The sequence below is a fragment of the Thunnus thynnus genome, chromosome 6, assembly GCF_963924715.1.
Source record: "Thunnus thynnus chromosome 6, fThuThy2.1, whole genome shotgun sequence".
Lineage (NCBI taxonomy): Eukaryota > Metazoa > Chordata > Actinopteri > Scombriformes > Scombridae > Thunnus > Thunnus thynnus.
Genome location: NC_089522.1, coordinates 18,869,551 through 18,891,598, shown reverse-complemented (window position 1 = coordinate 18,891,598; position 22,048 = coordinate 18,869,551). Strand labels below are relative to the sequence as shown.

At 40.3% G+C, this 22,048-nt stretch overlaps 1 protein-coding gene across 4 annotated transcripts in view; it reads right to left on the bottom strand.

Annotated features, from left to right (window-relative positions):
• Positions 1-22,048, bottom strand: part of LOC137184579 (voltage-dependent calcium channel subunit alpha-2/delta-3-like) — a 133,168-nt gene that overhangs the window by 45,475 nt on the left and 65,645 nt on the right. For 3 of the 4 annotated variants that reach the window (XM_067592377.1, XM_067592374.1, XM_067592375.1), the window contains 7 exons: positions 21,322-21,484; positions 18,162-18,293; positions 16,497-16,708; positions 15,363-15,437; positions 11,495-11,584; positions 10,732-10,845; positions 1,177-1,255 (listed from right to left, as the gene is read on the bottom strand). In XM_067592377.1, coding sequence (XP_067448478.1) covers positions 1,177-1,255; positions 10,732-10,845; positions 11,495-11,584; positions 15,363-15,437; positions 16,497-16,708; positions 18,162-18,293; positions 21,322-21,484 — 865 coding nt within the window. Of the gene's footprint in view, positions 1-1,176; positions 1,256-10,731; positions 10,846-11,494; positions 11,585-15,362; positions 15,438-16,496; positions 16,709-18,161; positions 18,294-21,321; positions 21,485-21,697; positions 21,815-22,048 lie in introns of those variants that run through there. The other variant, XM_067592376.1, reaches the window with a different exon arrangement.

Below are 22,048 nucleotides of genomic sequence, written 5' to 3'. Positions count from 1 at the left end.
TTTTTCCAAAAAAATGTTATTGTTATCTTTTTGTCTTCTGAGGTGTCTCTGGAGCTATTTTACCACCATCCACAAATAGCTAGAATTTTTCCAGTTGTGAGCAGGGTCCTCCATTTCCATCAACACCAAACTGAATAAGTGTTTTTTAAGTATGCTCACTGAATGTTTTGAACATGCTTAATTTTGACACTTTCCCACTGTGAACATGCTACATATTAAACTGTCTTAGAATAAGTGAGTAGTATAGATTTACACAGGTGACAGTGGCACTTTTCACCTGCAAAACTACTTAAAGGAGTTTAAGCAAGAATAAAAACAGATTTTCTGCTGTAGTTTGGACTACAGATGTTGTGTGTGAGAGCAGAAAGAAGACTGTTCTGCACAGCTCCTGCAGTCTGGAGAGGATGTCATTGTCAGAAGTCTGAATGATCATCCAGCATACAATCACGCACACACTCACAGGTCTCATCATTACCACTAACACCCTCAAACTGACTGGATGGGTTCTCTGATATCACTTCCAAGCAACACTGTGGATGCCCTTGTCCTCCTATCTACACACATATATACACACACACCTAAAAACACACACACACACACACACACGCACGCACACACGCGCGCGCGCGCGCGCGCACACACACACACACACACACACACACACACACACACACACACACACACACACACACACACACACATCCCTTGTGTGACCTATGGCTTGCCTGTCTTATCTACGCCAGCCTGAGGAAATGGAGCCAGACTGTCTCTGTCACCCACCTCCCAGCTAAATATAGAACCTGAAGGAAAGTGCTCTACGCACTGAGACAACCATGACCACACACAAAGCAGCTGGAAAGTGCTATATCGCAAAGATAGTTTGGACTTTAGGCTTAGAGGAAGATGTAAAGTGACATATCTGCTCTGTTCAACTGGAACCAGCTGCCTGCTGTCACATACACGTGCTAATACTGATGAGCACTGACAAACACATGTCTACGCAACTACATGCACGCACACAGACACATATGCCAAACACCCCAAACAAATCCTGAGCTCCATAATGTATTCATTTTCATCCAGCTGACAGCAACATGCAGCAACTTTCCTCTGCGGGAAACAGATTATAAGTGAAAAAAAAGTACAGCGGGAGGTGCATGTGTTGTAAGATCCCACCTTTGTTAGCACATGCCATCCATTTCAGATTATCTGCGAAGGCTGACTCTCGACCAATCAGGTAAGGGAATATGCGGACCTGCAGAGAGAAAGCAGATAGCTTCTGTCAGTCATTTTAATCGCATTTCGATAGGGCCCACCACACCACCATATAGATGATAACACTGTCAAAGCCAGGCAGAAGGCTCATTCTTTATCTGTCAGTGATTAGCAGGCCCTTTCTCCTTGTTTAATAGAGTTGATTATGGACTTGTGAAAGTTTTAAATGTGTCTTTCAGATTTGATTTAAAGTTTAAATAATTCAAATCATTTTTATCAACCCAAGAAACTAAACAATCAAGGATTAATACATAAGGTTTTTAAAATAAGTGTATCAAGAGCGTGCAATTAGAATGACTAAATGATAAGCCATGAAGTAAATATTTTGAGTTGAAAAAGCCAAACTCAAGCTTTACGTGCTCAATCTAGAGAATCTAAACTCTCTGCTGCCAAACCCATTTTTGCCCAGCAGTGCTCAGTTGGGTCTAGCAGCAGGTGTACACACAAAAAAAATGGTGGTTCTTCAGTGGTTCTTTGGGGTGGTTGAGGTGCTACATAGCACCACTGCTGTACAAAGAACCTGTTAAGTCCCTGTATGGTTCTTTAGAGGTTCTTCAGCTTAGTTGAGTTTAGTAGGGGAAAGAATAAAAAAATACATTAAAATACAGAGTATTTCCTGAGGATAACACATTAAAGCAGAAGGCTAAGATAAAGACTGTAGTCCATGAATGAATGTAAACTGATAGGAGGCTGGACAGAAGGAGTTGTTTAGGAAGTCAGTTGAATACTCAAGCTTTGATCCCCAAAATTATGTAACAAACTTCAATAAAAAGGCTATCATTATATTCTTGTATTAACCGTTATGGTTTATTTATGTAGTCAGTACATTCCCATTTTGGAAGTTTTGAAAAATAATCTCAAAAGAGATGATGTTTTTCATTATGTTGTGGAGGACACAGTTTTTGACGAAGAAACACTTCAAGACTTCACAAATGGATTAATTTTTCAACAGCATGTCTTTTTAATGGCTCTGAGACACAGTTGAGGCTCCAGTTATATACTGATGAATTTGAAATTATAAATTGTTTGGGATCCAAAAACCAGATTCACAAAATTTCAAGTGTCTACTTTGTTCTTGGAAATATTCCTCTGAAGTATTGTTCCAGTCCTCAAAATATACATGTGGCTGTACTTGTCAGAAACCAATGGCTTCAGAAGTATGGTTATGAGCCAATTTTGCATCCTCTTCTTCATGACCTTTGTGACCACCACAGTGACATTGGTAACAAAACTGAGGAAAGTGAGTGTATTCTCCGGACTCCTGACACACACCGTAGACATTTACAAGTGCCAGATGGTAGATCTTTGTATGGTGTTACTGGACGCTGCCCTTTTGATAAACTGCCTCATTTTGAGGTTACTGAATCCTTTCCGTCTGACTCGATGCATGATATTCTTGAAGGGGTCATCCCACAGATCCTGAAATTAGTCTTGCTAAAGCTTAGCCATGAAGCACTGGTAACACTGCAACAGATTAATGACCAGCTACAACAAAACGATGTCACTCACAAGCCTGTCATTCCACATACAATCAGCAAAGAAAAGCAGATGAAAAACTGACCCTTTTTGACTCTTATCTTTTTTGATTGGAAGCTTTGTCCCACAGGAAAACACTTACTGGGGTCTCTATTTGCTATTTAGATCTATATGTGACACAGTTCTTGCACCTGTGATCAAAACAAGTTGGCTGAGTCCACTGTCTGCTCTCATCACAGAATTTCTGAAGAGTTTTCAGAAGCTTTTCCCTGACAACTTCACTCCGAATTCACTGTCTGGTTTACTATCCTTGATTAATCAAACAGCGCGGTCCACTGAGAGCACATTGGTGTCTCAGATATTAGGCCAAACACCTGTACTTTAAACACCTTTCATCAATTGTAAAAAATTACCAGAATATTGCAAAGACTCTGGCAAATCGCTATCAAATGCACCAGTGCTGGGAAGCACAATCAACTGGAAACCTTGGTTCGGAAGATGTCCCATACTCTTTAATAGAGATACCTTTGCGTGCACTACCCTCTGAGCTTAGAGAGATTATTGCAGAGGACACAGCTGAATTGAGTGAGACACTTTGGAACTACACAACTGCTGTACGATAGAGTCAAATCCACCACTGGAGACTTCTTAATCCTTGACCTTGTGTATGCTGAGGAAATCCCAGTTTTTTAAAAAGTTATACATATTGTGGGGTACTGCAGCCAGTGGAAATTGTGTGGAAGACTCTACAAAACTTGGTGCTTCTCTGAGCATCTGCATGCTTACGGTGTCCAATCAACAACTCAGTGGTTGGCCATCACACCTGGGGAGGAAACTGACTTCCACGCCCTTGATGCATAGACGGATCAAGAGGACAACCTGTACATCACACTGCTTCATCGGCCTGTGAGATATACTAAGTTATTTGCAACTTCAAATTTATTTAGAATTAATAATCTGTTTGATTGCAGTGATGAACAGAAAGAAGTGCACTAGGAATTTGCTTTGATGTCAATGGCACATGATAGGGCTGTGTGAATATGTAAGGGACAAGGTGTCCATTATCAGGGATTAGTGGATGACGGGGAGTCCATTAAAGGTTCTGTATGTAGGAATCAGAAATTAATTCTCATTAGTGACATCTGTGGCCATTAAATGTGGTGCAGTCAACATCCAGGTACTCGTGCTGGCATGCTTGTGGCGTGAGACTATTGCAGGTGATGTCTTTTTCTTCACTTACACTTCAACCATGTTTACGAAACACCGGTAGACTCAGTGAGCTGTGGCTGGAGAGCAACATGCTGCGGTTTTGTTGTGAAATGTGTGCTTATCATGACTTTTACTTTGGACTACCAACAGGAAAAACAAAAATGGTAAGCTATGTTTTGCTATTGCTCTGGAGCTTGTTTTCTGCTCCTTTGTTGAGGAAATAATATTGTTTTAGCTGTGTGTGCTCGGGAGTAGGCAACTTGTCATTGTTGGGTTGTTTTGTTGTGAAATGTGTAGTGGTTGACGGTGGCAGCTAGCTGTTTCATTAGCTGGACAGCTAATATCTGCAGGGTGTTTCTAGTCAGATAGCACTGTTTTTATCATGTTGTTGTGTGGTTATGCTGGTCGTCTGTTGATGTTAGCAGGAAAGAGGCAAGGTACTTGGGAGCGTGCAAAAACGTCACTTCTGTTGGATTTTCGTGAAAAATCCGGCCCATTCCATTCATTGAATTTTTGCAGAAAATGTGCTATATTGGGATGAGCGATTTTGGTCATATCGCACAGCCCTGGCACATAAGAGATTCACAGTACATACTAGCACATGGTTCAAGACAAGTAAAACCTCATAAGAGACAGCATATGGCATACATTTGCATGCACACGTCATTTTACCGGTCACAGACACAATAATTAATGACTAGCAGAAGCTATAATGACTGTCCATGAAAGCTTTATTGCCGAGTTGCAACCACATGACCCGGGGTATGGACTGATGGCCACACAGTGAACAGACAGGTTTGCCAGGGTCAGGTTTTACAGAATGGCTATCTCCATTCAGGCGTGGGTGAATGTAGCTTGCAGTGATCCCTCCTTAAAAAACAAACAAAAAAATAATAGTGATTGCTCGACCAGTAGGTGAAGGCAGTTTTGCTGTCAAAATGTTGTTTTCTGTAATGTTTTAATAAATGTATGCAAAGGAGCTCTGCGTGTGCAGCTACTCTTAGAATTTTCAGTGTCTAGTTACTATGGCTGGCACTTCACCAACACTAGTAAGCATTTCTCCATCCATTTTTCATTTTAGGTACCCAACTCATCTTCAGTATATTGAACCTCTGTCAGTTGTGATAATGGACCACCCATTCCTCAGGGAAAGTATTGGGTCAGGATATGTAAGTTTTCATTTGTATTTTTTTATTTTTTTTATTTTGTTGTTTTCATGCTAAATTTATAGCACTTCACCCATTTTTCGAGGAACAACTCCCCTTAGTCATTTTACCCATTTTTAACTTACCCCCAAACTTACTAATTTTACCCATTTCTCGATTAACACCAACCCTATGGTACCTCTAATGGTTCTTTGTAGCACCATTTGACAAAGGTGTTATATAGCACCAAAAAAGGTTCCCCTATGATTACAAGACATAGAACCACTTTTGGGTACTATTTAGCACCATTTTTGTTAAAGCAATATAGTGCTATATGGCACCGCTAATGATTCTATGTAGCACCATATGGCAAAAGTGATTTATAGCACCTTTAAAGATAGGAGCTAAATAGCACCAAAAATGGTTCCCCTATGATTACGAGCCAAAGAACCACTTTTAGGACTATTCAGCACCTTTTTTTTTTTAGTTTGTAGTTGACAGGTGTGTGTATGTATGTTTGTGTGTGTGTGTGTATGTGAGTGTGTGTGAAGAGCAGGTTGCCAGATTGGACCAGATGCAAGCCTCTGGGGGCACAGCTGCCATAGCTTCCATGCCTGCATTTTTCACTGCCTCCCTTTACCCTGACAGCATGTGTCTGTTTGTGTTTGTGTGTGTGTGTACTGTATGTGTATGCATGCACACACATGGCTTGATGTGGGTATGTGTATGTCTTTATCTGATTTTGGATGACTGCACCCAACAGAAGGGCAAAAATACAGTTTATGCATAAAACACATTTCCTTTTTGGGGAATACTTCCATATCAAATTATGTTTATTTAAATTGTTACTGCAATGTGTCATAGATGAACTCCTTATGCATTCAATTGTGATTATTACAGATTCAGCAGACAAAGATATAAACTACAGACAGCTAATTCTAGGCTCTCATTTTCTAGTATGGATATTGTTGGTCTATTGTCAACTGTAATGAGTTTCACTGTGAATAAGTACAGTTGTCAGACTGTCATTTTTAAGCAGCCCTCATTATCTAGACCCATAATCATCCCCTATTCATACAAACCTCAGTCATTTGAATAACATTGCCAGAGTGACACAAAACACAACATAGTCGATATGCTCATAACTGCTCGATGTAGGGCTAAGAGTAACAGGTGTCTCACTGGTATTTTTTGTTTGTGGTAATGTGTCTTCCCTTACTGGTAGCCAAGACAGAGGTCAAACTACAGCAGGCTGGTTATTAAATATGAAGGAGGTTTACAGCTGAGTTAAGCACAGTGGATATAAACACTAGTAAGGGCTCTAACCACAGCATGCAATCTTCAACCTACCTGACTGCACAAATTTAATATAGGCAGAAATACAAATACACATACATGCAAGAAAATGCACAAACATGCAAGTGGACACATCTGTATGTATCCATGCATGCACACAAGCACACACACTCATGTACAACAGTAACACATGTTGTCAGGCATGTTCAGACTGATGCACACACTGTACCGTCATTTCAAACCCAAATATACTTGCATGCAAAAATACATTTGCTCACATTCTTAAATTATGTACTCAGCACTTAACACTATAATTTATTCAGTTCTCCTGTGTAAACATTCACTCAAACGTTTAAGACCTTAAGTATGTGCAAAAGTACTTCTGCAGGGCTACATATGTTTTAATGTACAGAACATAAAATTACATTAAAACTCAAACTGTTAAAGTTACAGTGGGCTAATTGTTCTGCTGTTACTGGACTTATCATGCAATATGTAGCATAATCTAGCCCAGACAGGCCTACTGTTTGTTATAAAACCCTAGCTCATTTCAAATGTAGGTTAACTTTAGGTTTGAACCCTGAAACCAAAACCATATCCATTAATATACAAAGTGATGATTCTGGCATTATCTGCTGTTGCTGATGACTGTTACACCTGGGTAATAGTGAAGTAAACTGGTTTTGGATAAACAGATGTCTATACTGTAATAATGTAACTGTTACTGCAATCCCATATCCTAAAGCTAAACCTGATGTTTTAAGGAAGTATAGTAAAGTATTTGATGGAGTGTGACGTTTTTATTTAGTTTTTTGTTTTTTCTGATCTTAGTTGTTTTGATTTGGAGAAAATAAGACTGGTTCCTAATGTTTAAAGATCATGAAGATTTATGTAAAAACATCTAATATGGCATAGAATTAAAGGCAGAAACAATGCCCGAGCACAGCTAAACAAAAGCCACAAAAATACATTCTCATTCAGACTGACAGCTTATATGAATAAGTACACCTCTTTTTAATTTTAATTGTTACTACCATAGTGGTAAACAAAGCACTTGCACTTTTGGACATCAGCAAATCAGCAGACCCTGATAACCTTGTGCCACACTTTCTAAAGTTAGCAGCTGATTTTATTTCTCCTTCACTAACACATCTTTTTAATCTATCTTTTGCCTCTAATGAAATTCCTTATCTTAAAGTCTGCTTTTGTTTTACCATTACCAAAAGCTGGTGACCCAACACTTCTAAATGATTACAGGCTCAACTCTAATCAGTCCTGACTAAGATTCAGGAATTGGACTTGCTCATTTCTTATCACTTTCTACGTTTGAACTAATGTAACATTTTATCTGATTATCAATTGAGACTAAAGTCAACTACCTGTAAGGTGGCTGCACACAGAATAATAGTACCTGTTCTCCTAACCCTTACTAATATTTTTAAAGTTGCCTGTTCTTCGGGTGACTGATTCTCATCTGTTGAGTTTGCAACTCCAAGGACCCATTCACACAGGAAGGCACGGCTTGGATGAAATTTGTTTGTACTTAACTGGCCTTAATTGGGCCAAGAGCAGGCTGGAGTCTTCTCAGAGGACACAGTTATTGAGCCTGTGGAGTGGTGGATTCCCAGCCTGAACTATTGACTCTCACATGAAAGAGACAGATACTACTCAGGGAGTGCCTCTCACAATTCAGAGTGGAAACCAGGGCCACATGTAGACTATGTCTCTGTCTGCTAAGACTCATGCATGGTATCATCATTTTAGGCTGTTCCGTTGGCCCTACTACACATGCACCTGGTGCAAATGTGCCTCCCATTTGTGGGACTGAGCCCAAGGAGTCGCCTTTACAGACTGAGGAGCTGCAGTGTTGTCTCCAGGCTATTAAGGTTAGCCCTTTGCTAGTGGGACAACAAAAGCAATACTGGCAGAGGACGTAAACTGGGGCCTCATGATGCACTTCCACATGGTTTTGACAGATAAGGTATGGGGAGTGCACAAAGAACAGCGCACAAGCTGGCATGGGAAGGGCTGTGTGTTGCACAGCATATCAAAGGCCTGAAGCTGAGGGAAGCACATGTAGCCCATCGCCAATTTTTTTCTGTAAATTCAAGATCAACCCAATGCTGATAAGGATGGGCAGGATGGTCTAGATGGTCTACCTATGGACCCTGCTGCTCCCATGCCATCCGATGAAGTGGTTTATGGATGACAGTGGCAGTGAGACACTGCCTTATATACTGTGTGAGTCACATGGAATCAGTAGGCGCGTCCTGATTGGCCAGCTATGTACATGCAAATTTCAGTGGGTGATTGCGTGCAAGCGATTGGAGGAGAGTATTACCAATAGAGTCCAATAGAGGGCTCCGCTTGTGCTTATAGAGCTAGGGTTACAATATCCTAACTTTCTTTCCTGGCAACATCAATAGTTACCCAAATCTGGGTCTCCTCTGACCACTGTCCAACACCAGTCCAGTGAAGGGTCAGCTGTAATAGGTTGAACCCTTTCTCATAGACACTCCACATGTGTGTCGTGTGAATGGGGTATAAAAGTCAGGGAGACCTATGTTCTTAAATAAGGCAACACAATGGAATTTGGAATTTTAAAAATTCACTTCTTTGTTTTGTGTTATGTTAAGTATGTTGTGCTTTTTGAGGTCATCAGTCAAAAAAGTAAAGATAAATGCAAAATTGTTTCTAAAACGTTCTTTATCTACAAATGTTAGTTATCTGAAAATTGTGACTTTATCTCTCTGAAAATAATCACTGGTTTTACATGAAAGAAAAACTCATTATGGAATGTATTTGAAGTTGTCGGGTCTTTTAGACTTTTCATCAGTAGATACTGTTTTTCATGGCAATGCTTTCTTTATGATCTCATTTAATGAATATTAACTAACATTTTTCTAGAGTAATTTGGAATGAATTCCATCTACATACTCATATTTATTCAGCAACTTATTTGCATCCAGCTTTCACTAAAGCATGCCTATATACTCAGTGTGAGACTATACAGTGGTGAAGCTGTGAGGCTGGTTGGAAGGAAGCCATTAAAAACCAGCAGCAGAGGGGGAGAGAGGGAGAGAGCGAGACTGGAGAGAGTGACAGAGACTGAAGACTTCTATTATCAGCGGGGCTTCTTCTAAATGGAACTATCTAGCAGCCTTGTCCCCTCTCCTCTCACTGCCGTTCAGCCTTGAGGCAGGAGTATGTATGTGTGTGTGTGTGTGTGTGTGTGTGTGTGTTGGGGGTGGGGGTTCTTGCATGGGAATACAAGTGCAGCATTGATTGTAACCAACAGCCACCCAATTTCCAATGCAAACATATGCTCAAACAAATTCAAGATTAAAATTGGCTAATAATCAATAATGTGTCCTAACACTGAGATCAATTGTCTAATCACCACTACTGACTCCCGCACACACAAAAAATACCACAGTCACATTCACTATAAGAGCATTTGATGTCAAGGCTGTTAAAAGACTTACCTGAGGCAATGGAAGTTTATACTGCATGTGTACACAGTCACATTCATTTTTGCACGCATACAGAATGTGAGTTTTAGGGTGCATGTATGTATCATTGAATGCTGTACTATTACAGAGTGGAGACCCTGTGGGCTTTCTTTTACAGAAGAAAATGACCTAAGAATAACCCCTTTTCTTCCCCTCCATCTCCTTGCTCACTCTCTCCTCCCATTTCATTTCATGGCCTGTCAGAAGAGCACCACAATTACCTTGCAGGACAGCAGAGCTCAGCTCAGTCTTCAGAGACAGGGCCATACTTAACTCTGTTTTAAAGCCCTCTGAAAGGACCCCATACTGGGCCCATTAAGTACCTTCTGCTTGTCAAAAACTTTCTCTAACAACTCAACGAAATACTACTACTTTGCAAAAACATGCTGTGAAACCTGACAACAAAACAAGCGTTTATCAATAGGATGCATTGTAGTTGTCTTGGTCAGTGAGCACTGTTGTATTTCTCTAGAAATTATATTTCTGTTGCAGTCATAATAGTTGTAAATTATTGGTATTTAACCCTATAAAACATCCATCCATTGTGTCAACTGCATCTACTTCATAAGTCTGCATATTCAGACAGCCCATCCTCAACATTTAAAAAAAAATCGAACATAATAGTCATTCATAGCCACAGGAGGGCATTAGTCCACTGCTCTCTGGTGCCTATCCTCCATTAGAATAGATGGTTTCAAGTTCATAAAGTTGTAAACAAGGCATAATAGGAAACTCAAATGACCTCACTATACAACTGTCCTAGAACACAATTGCAGAATAATGTGCTGTGTGTGTGTGTTGTGTGTTTAATACACTACCTTCCTCTCTGGCCAGTTATACTTGGCAAAGATGGCATCATATGTATCCACTGCTCCATCTGTCACCAACATAATGGCCTGGCTACACTCACTACCTCTCCCAGTCTCGTTGAACTGGAAATAGAGAGAGAGAGAGAGAGAGAAGGGGGGGGCGGGGTTACTGCAGGTGAGCAGAAAAACAATACAGCTCCCCTTCCATCAGAATGCAAATTTAACCAGTTTAAAATCTACTTTTTTTCCAAACACTTCCTGTAGTTCATTCTCATTACAGCATGTAATTTATCTTTACATGACTTACCTTCACGACATGGAAGCTGACTGTGTTATAACATCAAGCTAATGGAATAATAATAGCATGCCTTCTCCTATGCACACACATGCACACAAGCTACAAGGACATCTAGTGTAAGAGTGCATTACCACCCTGAGATTACAGAGAGGAGTCATTTACCAGAATGGAAACATTTGTCATTGTGGTGTTCACTTAGATAGATAGTACATGTTGTTGAAATATCAGCATTTTGAAAGTAATGGTACATGTGTTTGAGTGTTTGATTAATTGCTCTTTCATAATGAGGAGATGTCGACCCAGTAACCTGAGTCATCAAGTGCCTTGTTTACTTGGTTTTTGCATGATTGTGTTGATTTTGCTATTAATTACAGTGCGCTAATTAATTTTGCGCATCAGTTTGTTTTCTGTGTGTATGTGATTGTGTGCATGTGCGCGTAGATGTGTGTGATCATGCATGAGCGAATTACTTACGTCACTGAGAAGATTGAAGGCCTCAGTCAGAGCTATGTCTAACATACCGATGCCTTGAGCAAACAACTTGTCGAGGTGCTCCCGGAAATGCTGGGAAAATAAAGTTTGGGGAGGAAACATTACAATCATGATGACAAGCGGAGAGAAAGAAAAAACAGAGGGTGACAGAATTGGAGGTCATTATTGATTTTTATGGAGAAAAAATAAAAAATAAGGTACAAACTGTAGACAGCAATAGTAAAAAGAAAAAAAGATATTGGTTTTATTTGCTCATAACACAGATAAACACAATATTTCACTGAACTTAATTTACCATCATTTATTTGTGAATAGAGATTGCACCAATGGTCTAATGGGCTCTTTCACTCGGTCCTAGGCCAGTGTTTGCAGCAAACTGCCACATTATCTTAGAGTGAAATGTCACATACTGACTGAAAGAACTAAAATGCCCTGTTTTCCCTCCACCTCCCTTTAACTGACAACCATTCAGTCTAGTGTGTATGCATGAGTGCGTGTGTGTGTCTGTCTGTTCACAGGTGTGATCGTGCCACAAAAGGTACATTACCTCTCTGGCAATTAATGATGAGTTTAATGTTGTCAGCAACCTAACAGGTCTCGCGTGCATGTCTAATTATTTGCAACAGCTTGGAGGCAAACTAATACACACAAACACACACGTGCATACACACACACACACGGCCCATTATCCAGTTCAATCTATTTATAGCTATTCAGATCCAGTTGTTGGCATTTGGAACATTTCCTGTTGACTCTGGCTCTATCTAACAACCTGCTAAAAACAATTCCACCAGTGGAAGTGAGCAACACTCTAACACACTTATATACGATAAGTGGCAACAAAGGTTTTACGTATAAGATATGTCTGTCTCTCACTTTTTAGGATCTAAGAACACTCCACACCTAAAACGGCATCCTCCCAGCCTATTATCTTTCTCCACCCTTCCTTTCACTCCCACTAAATTCATCTCCTCCAGTCTTCTGCTCTTTACTGATGGGAGGAGGAAAGTCTCTCAACACACAGTAGGGGACCCAAGCAGCGTAAAGCCAAAGCAGAGCTTGCTCACTTGGGAGTAAACACACACACACACACACACACACACACACACACACACACACACACACACACACACACACACACAAACACACAGCAATAAGCACCAGCAACACACAAATAAAAATGTGCACAAAAACAACCTCCAGCGTCCCCGACGATGCCCCCATATGGCAAAAAGACACAACCTTTCCTTTGATGTGTGTAAAAAGGTTAATCGGTTCCAACAAAAGGCTTTACCCTGGAGCACAGCAAACTTTACCTAGCGCATTTGAGTGTGTGCGTGTGTGTGTGAGAGAGTGCTTGTGCTTGTGTGTGTGTGAGTTAAGATCGAAGTAATTTGTCTCAGCACAGCAGGCTATGTTCAATCCCTGGCACAGCAGTGTACTAAAGTGGCAGAGTCAGAATGCGTGTATCTGTGTGTGCATGTTATACTGAATATGCCCAACCTTTTGTGCTGCACCACAAGGCTCTGAAATGTACCTTGGACATCAGACCCTTCAATGCTGCAGACACCTTTCATACTCAAAAATGATCACAGCAGTCAGCTTAATGAAGCCTGGCTACAGGGACAGAATAATGAATGAACAAACATATCATAAATTGCAGCTTGCTAAAGCCTAAGGTTTTGATTTTTATGGCAAGTTATTTATCTCAACATGAAGGCAGGCACAATTCTGATAAATGCATGAAAAAGACAGGCAGAAAAAGTTGGTTTTGCTGAATAAAAACTGTAGGTAACATTAACATCAACATTACATGTTTGCAGCGATGAAATGTGATGTCCATCATATAGTTCAACATCATAGTAGTATAACATTCTGGCTCATATATGCAACCACCCATTGTGTTGGCACTGGTTAGCAGTTTTTCTTGAAGTCAAATTCAGGCACAGTTGTTGCATCCATTCAAAAACATTCTGCCCAGTAAGAATGGATTTTCAAAATATGCATGTAAAAAGAAGTCTAGGTTAATGGTTTTGTACATTTGCATATGAAAAGATGTCTAGGTTAAGACTGTGCTAATTTCGGTACAAAGTATGTGAAGTTAAGACTTGCTAGTCATTGAAATGCAACAAAACAAATGCACTGAAAGTAGTAGCTAAAAAACCAAGAATAGTGGCATAAATCGACTGTCCATTTGTGACATAACTGAAGAAAACTTTTTAGCAAACCTTCAGCATTATTTCAGAAGACTCTACTAGTTTTATTCCAACAATTATTATATGGGAAAAGTGTTGAAAATCATGAGTGTTTCCTTTTATGGCTCTAAATATTAGCCAGGAACTGCTGTGCATGTGAGTAATAATTAGAAAGCCCGTAGACAAATAACTAACTGATAGCCAGACGAACGTGTGTGAGAGAGTGGCATCCTGTGACAGTTTGACAGCTGGTATTTATGACCCAGTTTAAGTTTGGGTATGAAATAACTGATTTTGGAAAGACAGATCAGTCTGTTTAAGTCTCCAGTGTGACAGTCACTTCCTGCCCCCGGCTGAAGTAAAAGACATTAGCCTTATCTACTATTGCAGACTGCCTTCTCCTCTTAGCTGGCTGACTCACAGTACATTAAACTACCATCTGGCATTAAACACATAATACTAATCCATATGCATAAGTGTATTCTCACTTTGAAATAAACAGAAACTAACTTAAACACCAACAGGCACACACACACACATTATTCTACAGGACTTGCACGTGGAAAGTAGTCCATGCCTTTGCAAGTAAACAGCTGCATCCCGAAGGTATGGCCTGGACTAATAAAGGTGAGCAACTGAATTTTAAAATGGAATTTTAAAGAATGTGGAGGGGAAGGAATGTTTAGTGTGCACCTGGAGATGGAGCCTATATTTTAAGCACCAGAGAGGGACAGAGACTTAGGGATGGAGAAGGACATCAGGGAATTATCATATGTGCCATCTTATGAATGAAATGAAAATGTCTCTTATGAACTGTCCAACAAATATATATTCACCTAGAGTGTGTTCACATTTGCATGAGGATTCTGGTTTTGATCAGGTTTTTGGAGTGTCCTGATGTAAACACTATATCTATATTACACTATACACTATACTCTATAGCTGTATAAACTGGCTGGAATTCTTGATAGAAAACCAGAATACTGTGGTATGTTAACACCTTATCCAGGTTCCTGATCATTTTCTGCCTCTCCGTGTTTGCAGATATGTCATCAATTCAAGTTACATAGTAGTTAATCAGTAATACAAATAATATAATGGTAAATGATGATCCAACACGCTGAAAAGGAAAGTCTGACATTGGTTATGCAGATCATGAAATGTGTTGTTGCCTTGTTTTCCATTACAAGTGATTAAATGGTGAAACTAAATCCAGCAGAATAATAAATCCAGCAGCGAAGCCAGACAACCAGAAAGCGGACTGTTCATTCTCAATTGTTGAGATAATTCAGTCGGAACAGAAATAAGTGGCTGAAATGTTCAGGAATCAAGACACATAATAGGCAGACCATCAGAAACCTGGATACTGTTATGATCATGAAAACAGAGACATGTATGAACAACCAGGTTTCTCGTGTTCCAGGTAAACACTATATCCCAAATATGATCAAAACAAGGATAAGACTAAAAACCAAAGATACTAATATTCATGTAAACGCACTCATAGACAGACTACAACTGCATAAAGTATCACTCTGAACCACAAATTACTTATGAATCCGCATTCTTTTTCTATTTTCTGAACCCGCAAAGCCTCAGTCACAAAAAACAATGGAAGAGAAACAATAACAGAAAGAAAGAAAGACTAAACTCACATCTTTGTTGGTGACATCTGCTTGGACCAGAGTTCCATTCAGGCACGGCTCCACATAATGCAATTCCTCGTTGTACTGGAAGAACACAAAATGAATTGTTTCAATTACTTCAATCATGTTGTATGTATAGCAATGTTTAATGTTAAAAATATAAAATGTGAAGATGTTAGAAACTTCACTCATCTTGATGAAAAGCACACACAGTACAGTACACAATGTAGCTACTGCCTGACATTCTGTGATAATATTCACCATTTAATGCATGAGTATGAATTAGACTTCAAAGTCCAAGAAAGAGAATTGAAGTGTGTTCTTCCAAAGCCGGCAATTTTGCCCTAATCAGTGTATGTGCATATGCATCTGTGTGTGTATACTGTAGCATGAAAAGAAGAAACTTTTTATGCGTGCACATAATCTGTTACATCACTGCAGATATTTTGGTTGAAATAATGAATATTTTCATAATAGGATGTGTGTAACTTGTATACATGTGTGTGTCTTCTATGGGTGAACTCCATGTGTATAGAATGCAACACTGTAAAAGTAACACGGTAATAAGCAACACAATAAAAAGAGTGTATGAGTCAATATGACACCTTTGAGTGTTCAGGGGAAAACAATATGTTTCTGCCTAATTTTCTAAATCCTCTTTTCCTTCATTTTTCAAAAGAATAATTTTCAAAATAACATGATTAGGATATCAAATGATAATGAAGACTTTGTTCTGTGCAGAAAGAGAATGGAGGCTGGCAAAGTGACTAACTACGTTTTGATGTGAAATAGCATCAGACACACACACACAAACGCGCGCGCGCGTGTACGGTTGCGCAAACACGCACACACACTCGCGGAGTTTCACCAGACTGAGATGCGATAACAATGGCTTGGGTGCCTGAGGCGGGATCCAATCACAACTGTCTTTTTTGCAATTCAAATCTTCATTCAGCTGACTGCTAATTGGTTGTGAGCGTGACAGGAGAGAAAGCTGATTTGTTCCAGCATTTCCTCTGATCTGAGGAGGAGAGGATGTGGGCCTGTGTGTTTGTGTGTGTGTCTATCTAAGCCTTAAAAACACAGAGGTTAAGTAGTTTATGTAACCCCTTTACAGCTGTGTGCATATCTGTGTGAACTTACAGCAATGATGTTGAAGAAGTCGTCATCTCCGAGAGTGTCCAATATAGAGGAGACAGTCTGTCTGGCGATGGTCAGTCTGAGGCCTTTCATACTGCCGCTGACATCGACCAGGATCACCACATCCTTTGGAGAGGTGGCAGCCTGGATGTACCACTTACGGTTACGACAGTCAAAAGCTATAACCCCGTGTTCATCTGGCTTCCATTTGATCCCTTTGAGAGACAGAGTCAACATCAGAAGTCAGGGCTAAAAATAAACAATGAATTGCAATAGTGTTAGTGTTGCATCATTTGCACAGAAGGAAAAAAAACTGTTACCTTGGCTTAAAAGGTGCACGAAACATAAAAAAGTGGCCAGGAAATCTGCTCTAAGGAGCTCTAAAGGCTTTCTGCCGAAGCACACTGTCACAACAGAATTTATCTAAAAAATTTGTTGCCTGCTTATTAAAACTGACTCTTTATACTTAATACTTCCTTAAAGTTATGCAACCTTCATCGTCATGGCAACATTAAACATCACAATGTTACAGTATTTGAAAAATGTCTTGAATCATGGTTGGAAACATGACACTTGTGGTTGGAAGCGGGAAAAGAGCAGTGGTCTCCTGCAGCAAGGTCCACTATCTATCTAGACATCCACCCAACCCGCCTCCTCCTAACAAGGCAAAAATCATCTTATCAAGTCACCTTATATTGACGTCATCTGAACTGCGTCTCTACCCCGGGTCATAATTACTACGGCCGCTAGATGGCGTAAATGTAACTATAGGTTGTTTTTGCCGGCCTGAATTTTAGACCTAACCTGACACGTCAGATGGTTTGTTACAGAGAACCATATGAGAAGTCGTTCTTGGAAACTGTTTGGAAAAGGGCAGGCACTTTCAAAAAATATTTGGCAGGTGATTGGATGAACCATCTGTCTATCACCGTCTTACCTTGAGAGGCAGCTGGATTCGCAAGATCACGCGGGAATCCTCATAGGATGCTCATTGGTCCGGGCACAAGCACAAAACTTGAAGCCTGACAATATGGATTCTTGCGTGATGTCATGATCTCAAGAATCCAGCTGCTTCGCAAGGTTATTTTAGGCCTATACTCTTGTTTTTCTTGTGAGCACGGCCTGGGTCGTCAGAATGCTAACAATAGACAGTGGAGGAGGGTTTTTGAGAGCTGGAGCAGCAAAGAATATACATGTCAGATGTGGACTGAGGCATATGATATTAAAAACTATTAATAGTGAACATCTATATGTTGGTTCAAGAGGTCAAAAGATAAATATAAAAAAGAGAAGAAGCCTTTCCCTCGATTATCTTCTATTAGGTCCTACATAGAATAAAGTATGTATTCACCAATGTCATTCAATAGGCGTCTTTTCTTAATAATACTTCTTCTGTTCTTATTCACTCCACTTCACCTGAAAATGTTAATTTTATCCATCTTCTTGAGCCACTCTCTAATCTCTACACACTCTCTCACCTTTACCTCCCTGCTCTCTCTTCCTCTATCTGCTCTTCCCCCTCCTCCTCTCTCTCACCCTGCTTGCCTCCAGTGTTTAGCTATCAGTCACTGAGCATTCCCACACACCCCTTATTCTGCTTTAGGGAAACAGCGACTTAATTACAAACACACATGACACACACACCAACACAAACAAACACACACTTACCTGGGTACTGCCTGAAAAAGCCTTTGGCACTGCCAAAGTACTGCCATATGAGTGATGGGTCTCTCTCAAAGTTATCCACAAACACTTTATTCAAGGCCTCAGACCAGAACACACCATTGACAATTGCAGAGTCTAAGGATTAAAGGGAGAAAAATGGAGGGGCAAAGACACGCATGGAGAAGAGAGAAAAAACAGTATTTGAGCAAAAAGGTTAACATTGTTTTACACTCCAGGAGGCTGGAACAGGTATTCTCTAGTGCCTGCTCATCCAGTCGTATCGTATCGTACAGTCCTCCACAGATCACTATCAGGAACTATTCATTACAACGGGATAAAGAGAAAATGTTGGCAGAAAAACAGAGTGAAAAGATGAGAGTAGAGAAAAAGAATTAAAGAAATATATACAATATTGACAATGATGTTGCATTTGTTGATAATTCTACCCAAACTGACTGTGATATATGGCGGAGCATATCAATCACTGAAGCTTCTTTTTCAATTTACAGGCTGAGAGAGTCATGAATGTAACTGGTTAGCGAGCCAAGCAGCCAAGCTCATTACAGCTGCTCACTACCATAATTTTTCTTGGTTCAGAAGCGGGGCGGGGAAGATGGAAGCAGAAAAGGATGAGCAGACAGACAGACACAATCATAAAGTAAGACAGATACACAAAAGCCTTAGAGAGAGATAAAAAAGAAAGCCAGGATGGCAGACGGAAAGGCAGGCAGAAAATTACTATGAGAGAGAGAGACAGATAGACAGACAAGTACCTAATGGACAGAGAGAAAGAAAAGCAGATAACAGATTTCCCATCATCTCCTATGCTGGCAACATTGTTCTGCTGTCAACAGTCATGCCAATAAGCCATGATCGAATTAGTCTTCTGGAAGCTAGCACACTAAAACCCTCTCTTGATAGTAAACACCCATCCACCTCTATGGAGTGGAGTGGAAAGAAGGCTGGATTTGATCCAGGCTCCATTTACACAACAATACAGTCACTTCTGGTGCAGTTTGAGTGTCTATTACGATCTTAACTCGTCATGATGAGGGAGTGTGTATGGGTTCTACTTTTCCCATAAGCTGTCATCTAAATTCCTTTCAACTAATGCACTCCTTAATTCAATTTGATCACAGGAGCTCCCATGATTCTATATATTCACATGTGCACGTGTACTCAGATTAAAAAGAGGAATTGTGTAGGTTACCCACTGCACTGTTCTGAGCAATATGAGCTGAAATCAACGTCACATTATTAAGTTACTTATGATGATAAGAAAGGAGAGGTTTAACAAGAAGAGCGAGTAAGAAGCAATGGGTGTGCGCATGAGTGCACGTGCTCACGTGGATGCGAACAGACTCCCATCTCAGTGAGTATGGCAAATGCTGTAAATGTGTGCATGACTTCTCTGCGCCCGTGCTACATGTTCCTGTCATGCGGCCTCATAAAGTATGATGGTGTGGGTTGTTTTTTGGTTGCAATGTGAGTTCAGAAGATGGATGTCGGGTGTGGTGTGTTCCTCCTGTGATTAATCTCCAGGGTCATGCAGCTCTCTGCTATCAATGGACTTAACCTCCAATTCATCACCGTTTCCACCAAGTGCACAGGCAACAGCCAGCTGTTCAGCAGCATAAAGAACAGGTTCAGATGACAGTGATTGGCTGCTATGTGTGGTGTAATAAGACAAAGAATGCAGCCTTTTCTTTCATTTCAACAAGACCACTGTGTTGGCACATCGGGAGTCCAGCCACAGAGGGCTCTGGCAAAAAAAGAGCAGGTTGTCCTAGAAAAAAGTTTAACTTTTTTCAACTTTTGCTGCAATGTAATACAGTGTCATACAGCAACACAGTGCATTGGTCAATCAGTGGTTGAGATGTAAAGTCTTAGGCCTTTATACCTATGAATGTGTTGCTAAAATTGGACTTCCTGGATCATATTTCATCTTCTAACCTGCACCCGTAGCAACATACCCACATTAACTCAACCTCCTGCAATTCTTTGCACTATTTTCTGTCTGAGCAGCTGCTAACATCTTGGCTGAAAGCAAGTGATACTCATGAAAATATTTATGGTATGTAACTACAAAAGCAACCCGTTTAGAAATATTAGGATGACTTTTTCATGATGATGATGATGATGATGTATTTGTAGACAAAACTGTTGCTGATTCATTCCAAAGGAGAACAATTTCAGTAAAATATGTTTTCAAATGTTTTAAAGAATCATTCACAAACTGTTTCCTTTCCTCAAGCCAGGCCTCTCAGTCACTTCTTGCAGAACAGTGAGACTTTGCCCACCATCAAGCTTCCTGAAGTCCTAGCCAATACATCCACGTTATCACTACCAGGGAACAAAGCCTGCAGATCTAAAACTCTTGGAGCTCGCTCTCTGTCTCTCTGTGTATGTGTGTGTGAGAGTGTGTGTGTGTCTGTGTGCGTGATTCTACTCATTTGCCTGTGAATCAAATCAAAATTACCCTTCCTCTCCTTGTATCGGTCTGCCAGCCTGCCAGCCTCACTCTCCTAGCACTTTCATTCAATTCCTTTCCATTTCATTCACTCTCTTTCTGTCACTCTCACTTGCTTTTTCTATTTTTTCCACCTAGCTGTAATTAATCTGTTGCTCAGACCTTCCATCAGTCTGACTTAACCTACTTTCTTTCTCGTTTACTTTCTCCCTCTCCCCCACCCTCCCTCTCGCTCTCTTTCCATATAATTTCTTTGCCTTTGGTTGCTGGGTTAAGCCGACATGACATTCATTCTGTCCACTGAGCATTGTACAAGGCCATGACTTCATTGGTTGGACTTGAGTGGATGGTAAATTAGCAGAATGTCTGATTATTTAACTGTTAATTAAGTCAGCGTGTGGCAGGGATGATCCAAAGAGTTACAGTTAATGAACTCAAATCCTCCTCCTGACACAGGCACAGATTCGTGTGCACCAGCACATACTAACTGTTGTACTGATTGTTGTTCATTTTAAGACTGGTGTTTTAATTATCTAAATGATTGAACCATTCAGCAACAAAACCAGCTCCTGAGAGGCTAAGATGTACATGACTTTTTTATGTTGAGGGTGTTAAATATAAGCTTGTCTGCACACTTGTATTTTTAACATACAGCCCTTTTATTTTATTGTACAATGGAGGTAGTGAACATACCTTTGTTGTACATGTTGGTGGGCACCTGGACCACGCTGAGGCTGAGGTTGACTGACAGGTTGTTAAAGTGGTCATTGGGTTGCAGGATGAATTCTCCCCCTAGCTCTACACTGTTCCCCTCCTCATCCACCTCATTGATCAGTACAGCATTGAAGTATTCATACTGCAGAAAAGAGGACAGAGAGAAAGAGACAGAAAGTGAGGCACAGGGATGAGATTGCACATACAATTAAACACACCTAAATACTGGAGTTTACTGAATCTTTCATTTAGAATCATGTGTCTCAGTTTCTACAGTGTGATTTGCTGAATCGCCTTATCAGTGTATAGGATGACTGGGTCACTTAAATGCTGAGTCAGAGAGTAGTTTGCGTACCGAGGTAACCTGAATCCCTGGATCATCCTCGACGTGCATGATGTTACAGTGGAAAGCTGCTGAGTTGACAACACTTCATTCCTAGCTAGATGCTGGATGTGGTGCTCTGCCTCCACTGTATTTTTAGTACTGCGCATACTGGGGAGACTATTAATAAATCATAGAGCTAGATAAATATAGAGCACATGGCTCCCTGCATCCCAAAGGCTGTGAAGTCTGAGATACTACACAGGGGCACAGCCTGCAAAGGCTATAGCAGAACAAAAGACAGTAAAGAGATAAAGATAAAAGAATAAAGTTAAAAGAAAATTCAGCATTTTAGGATAAAAACCCAAAAGCATGCATATCAAT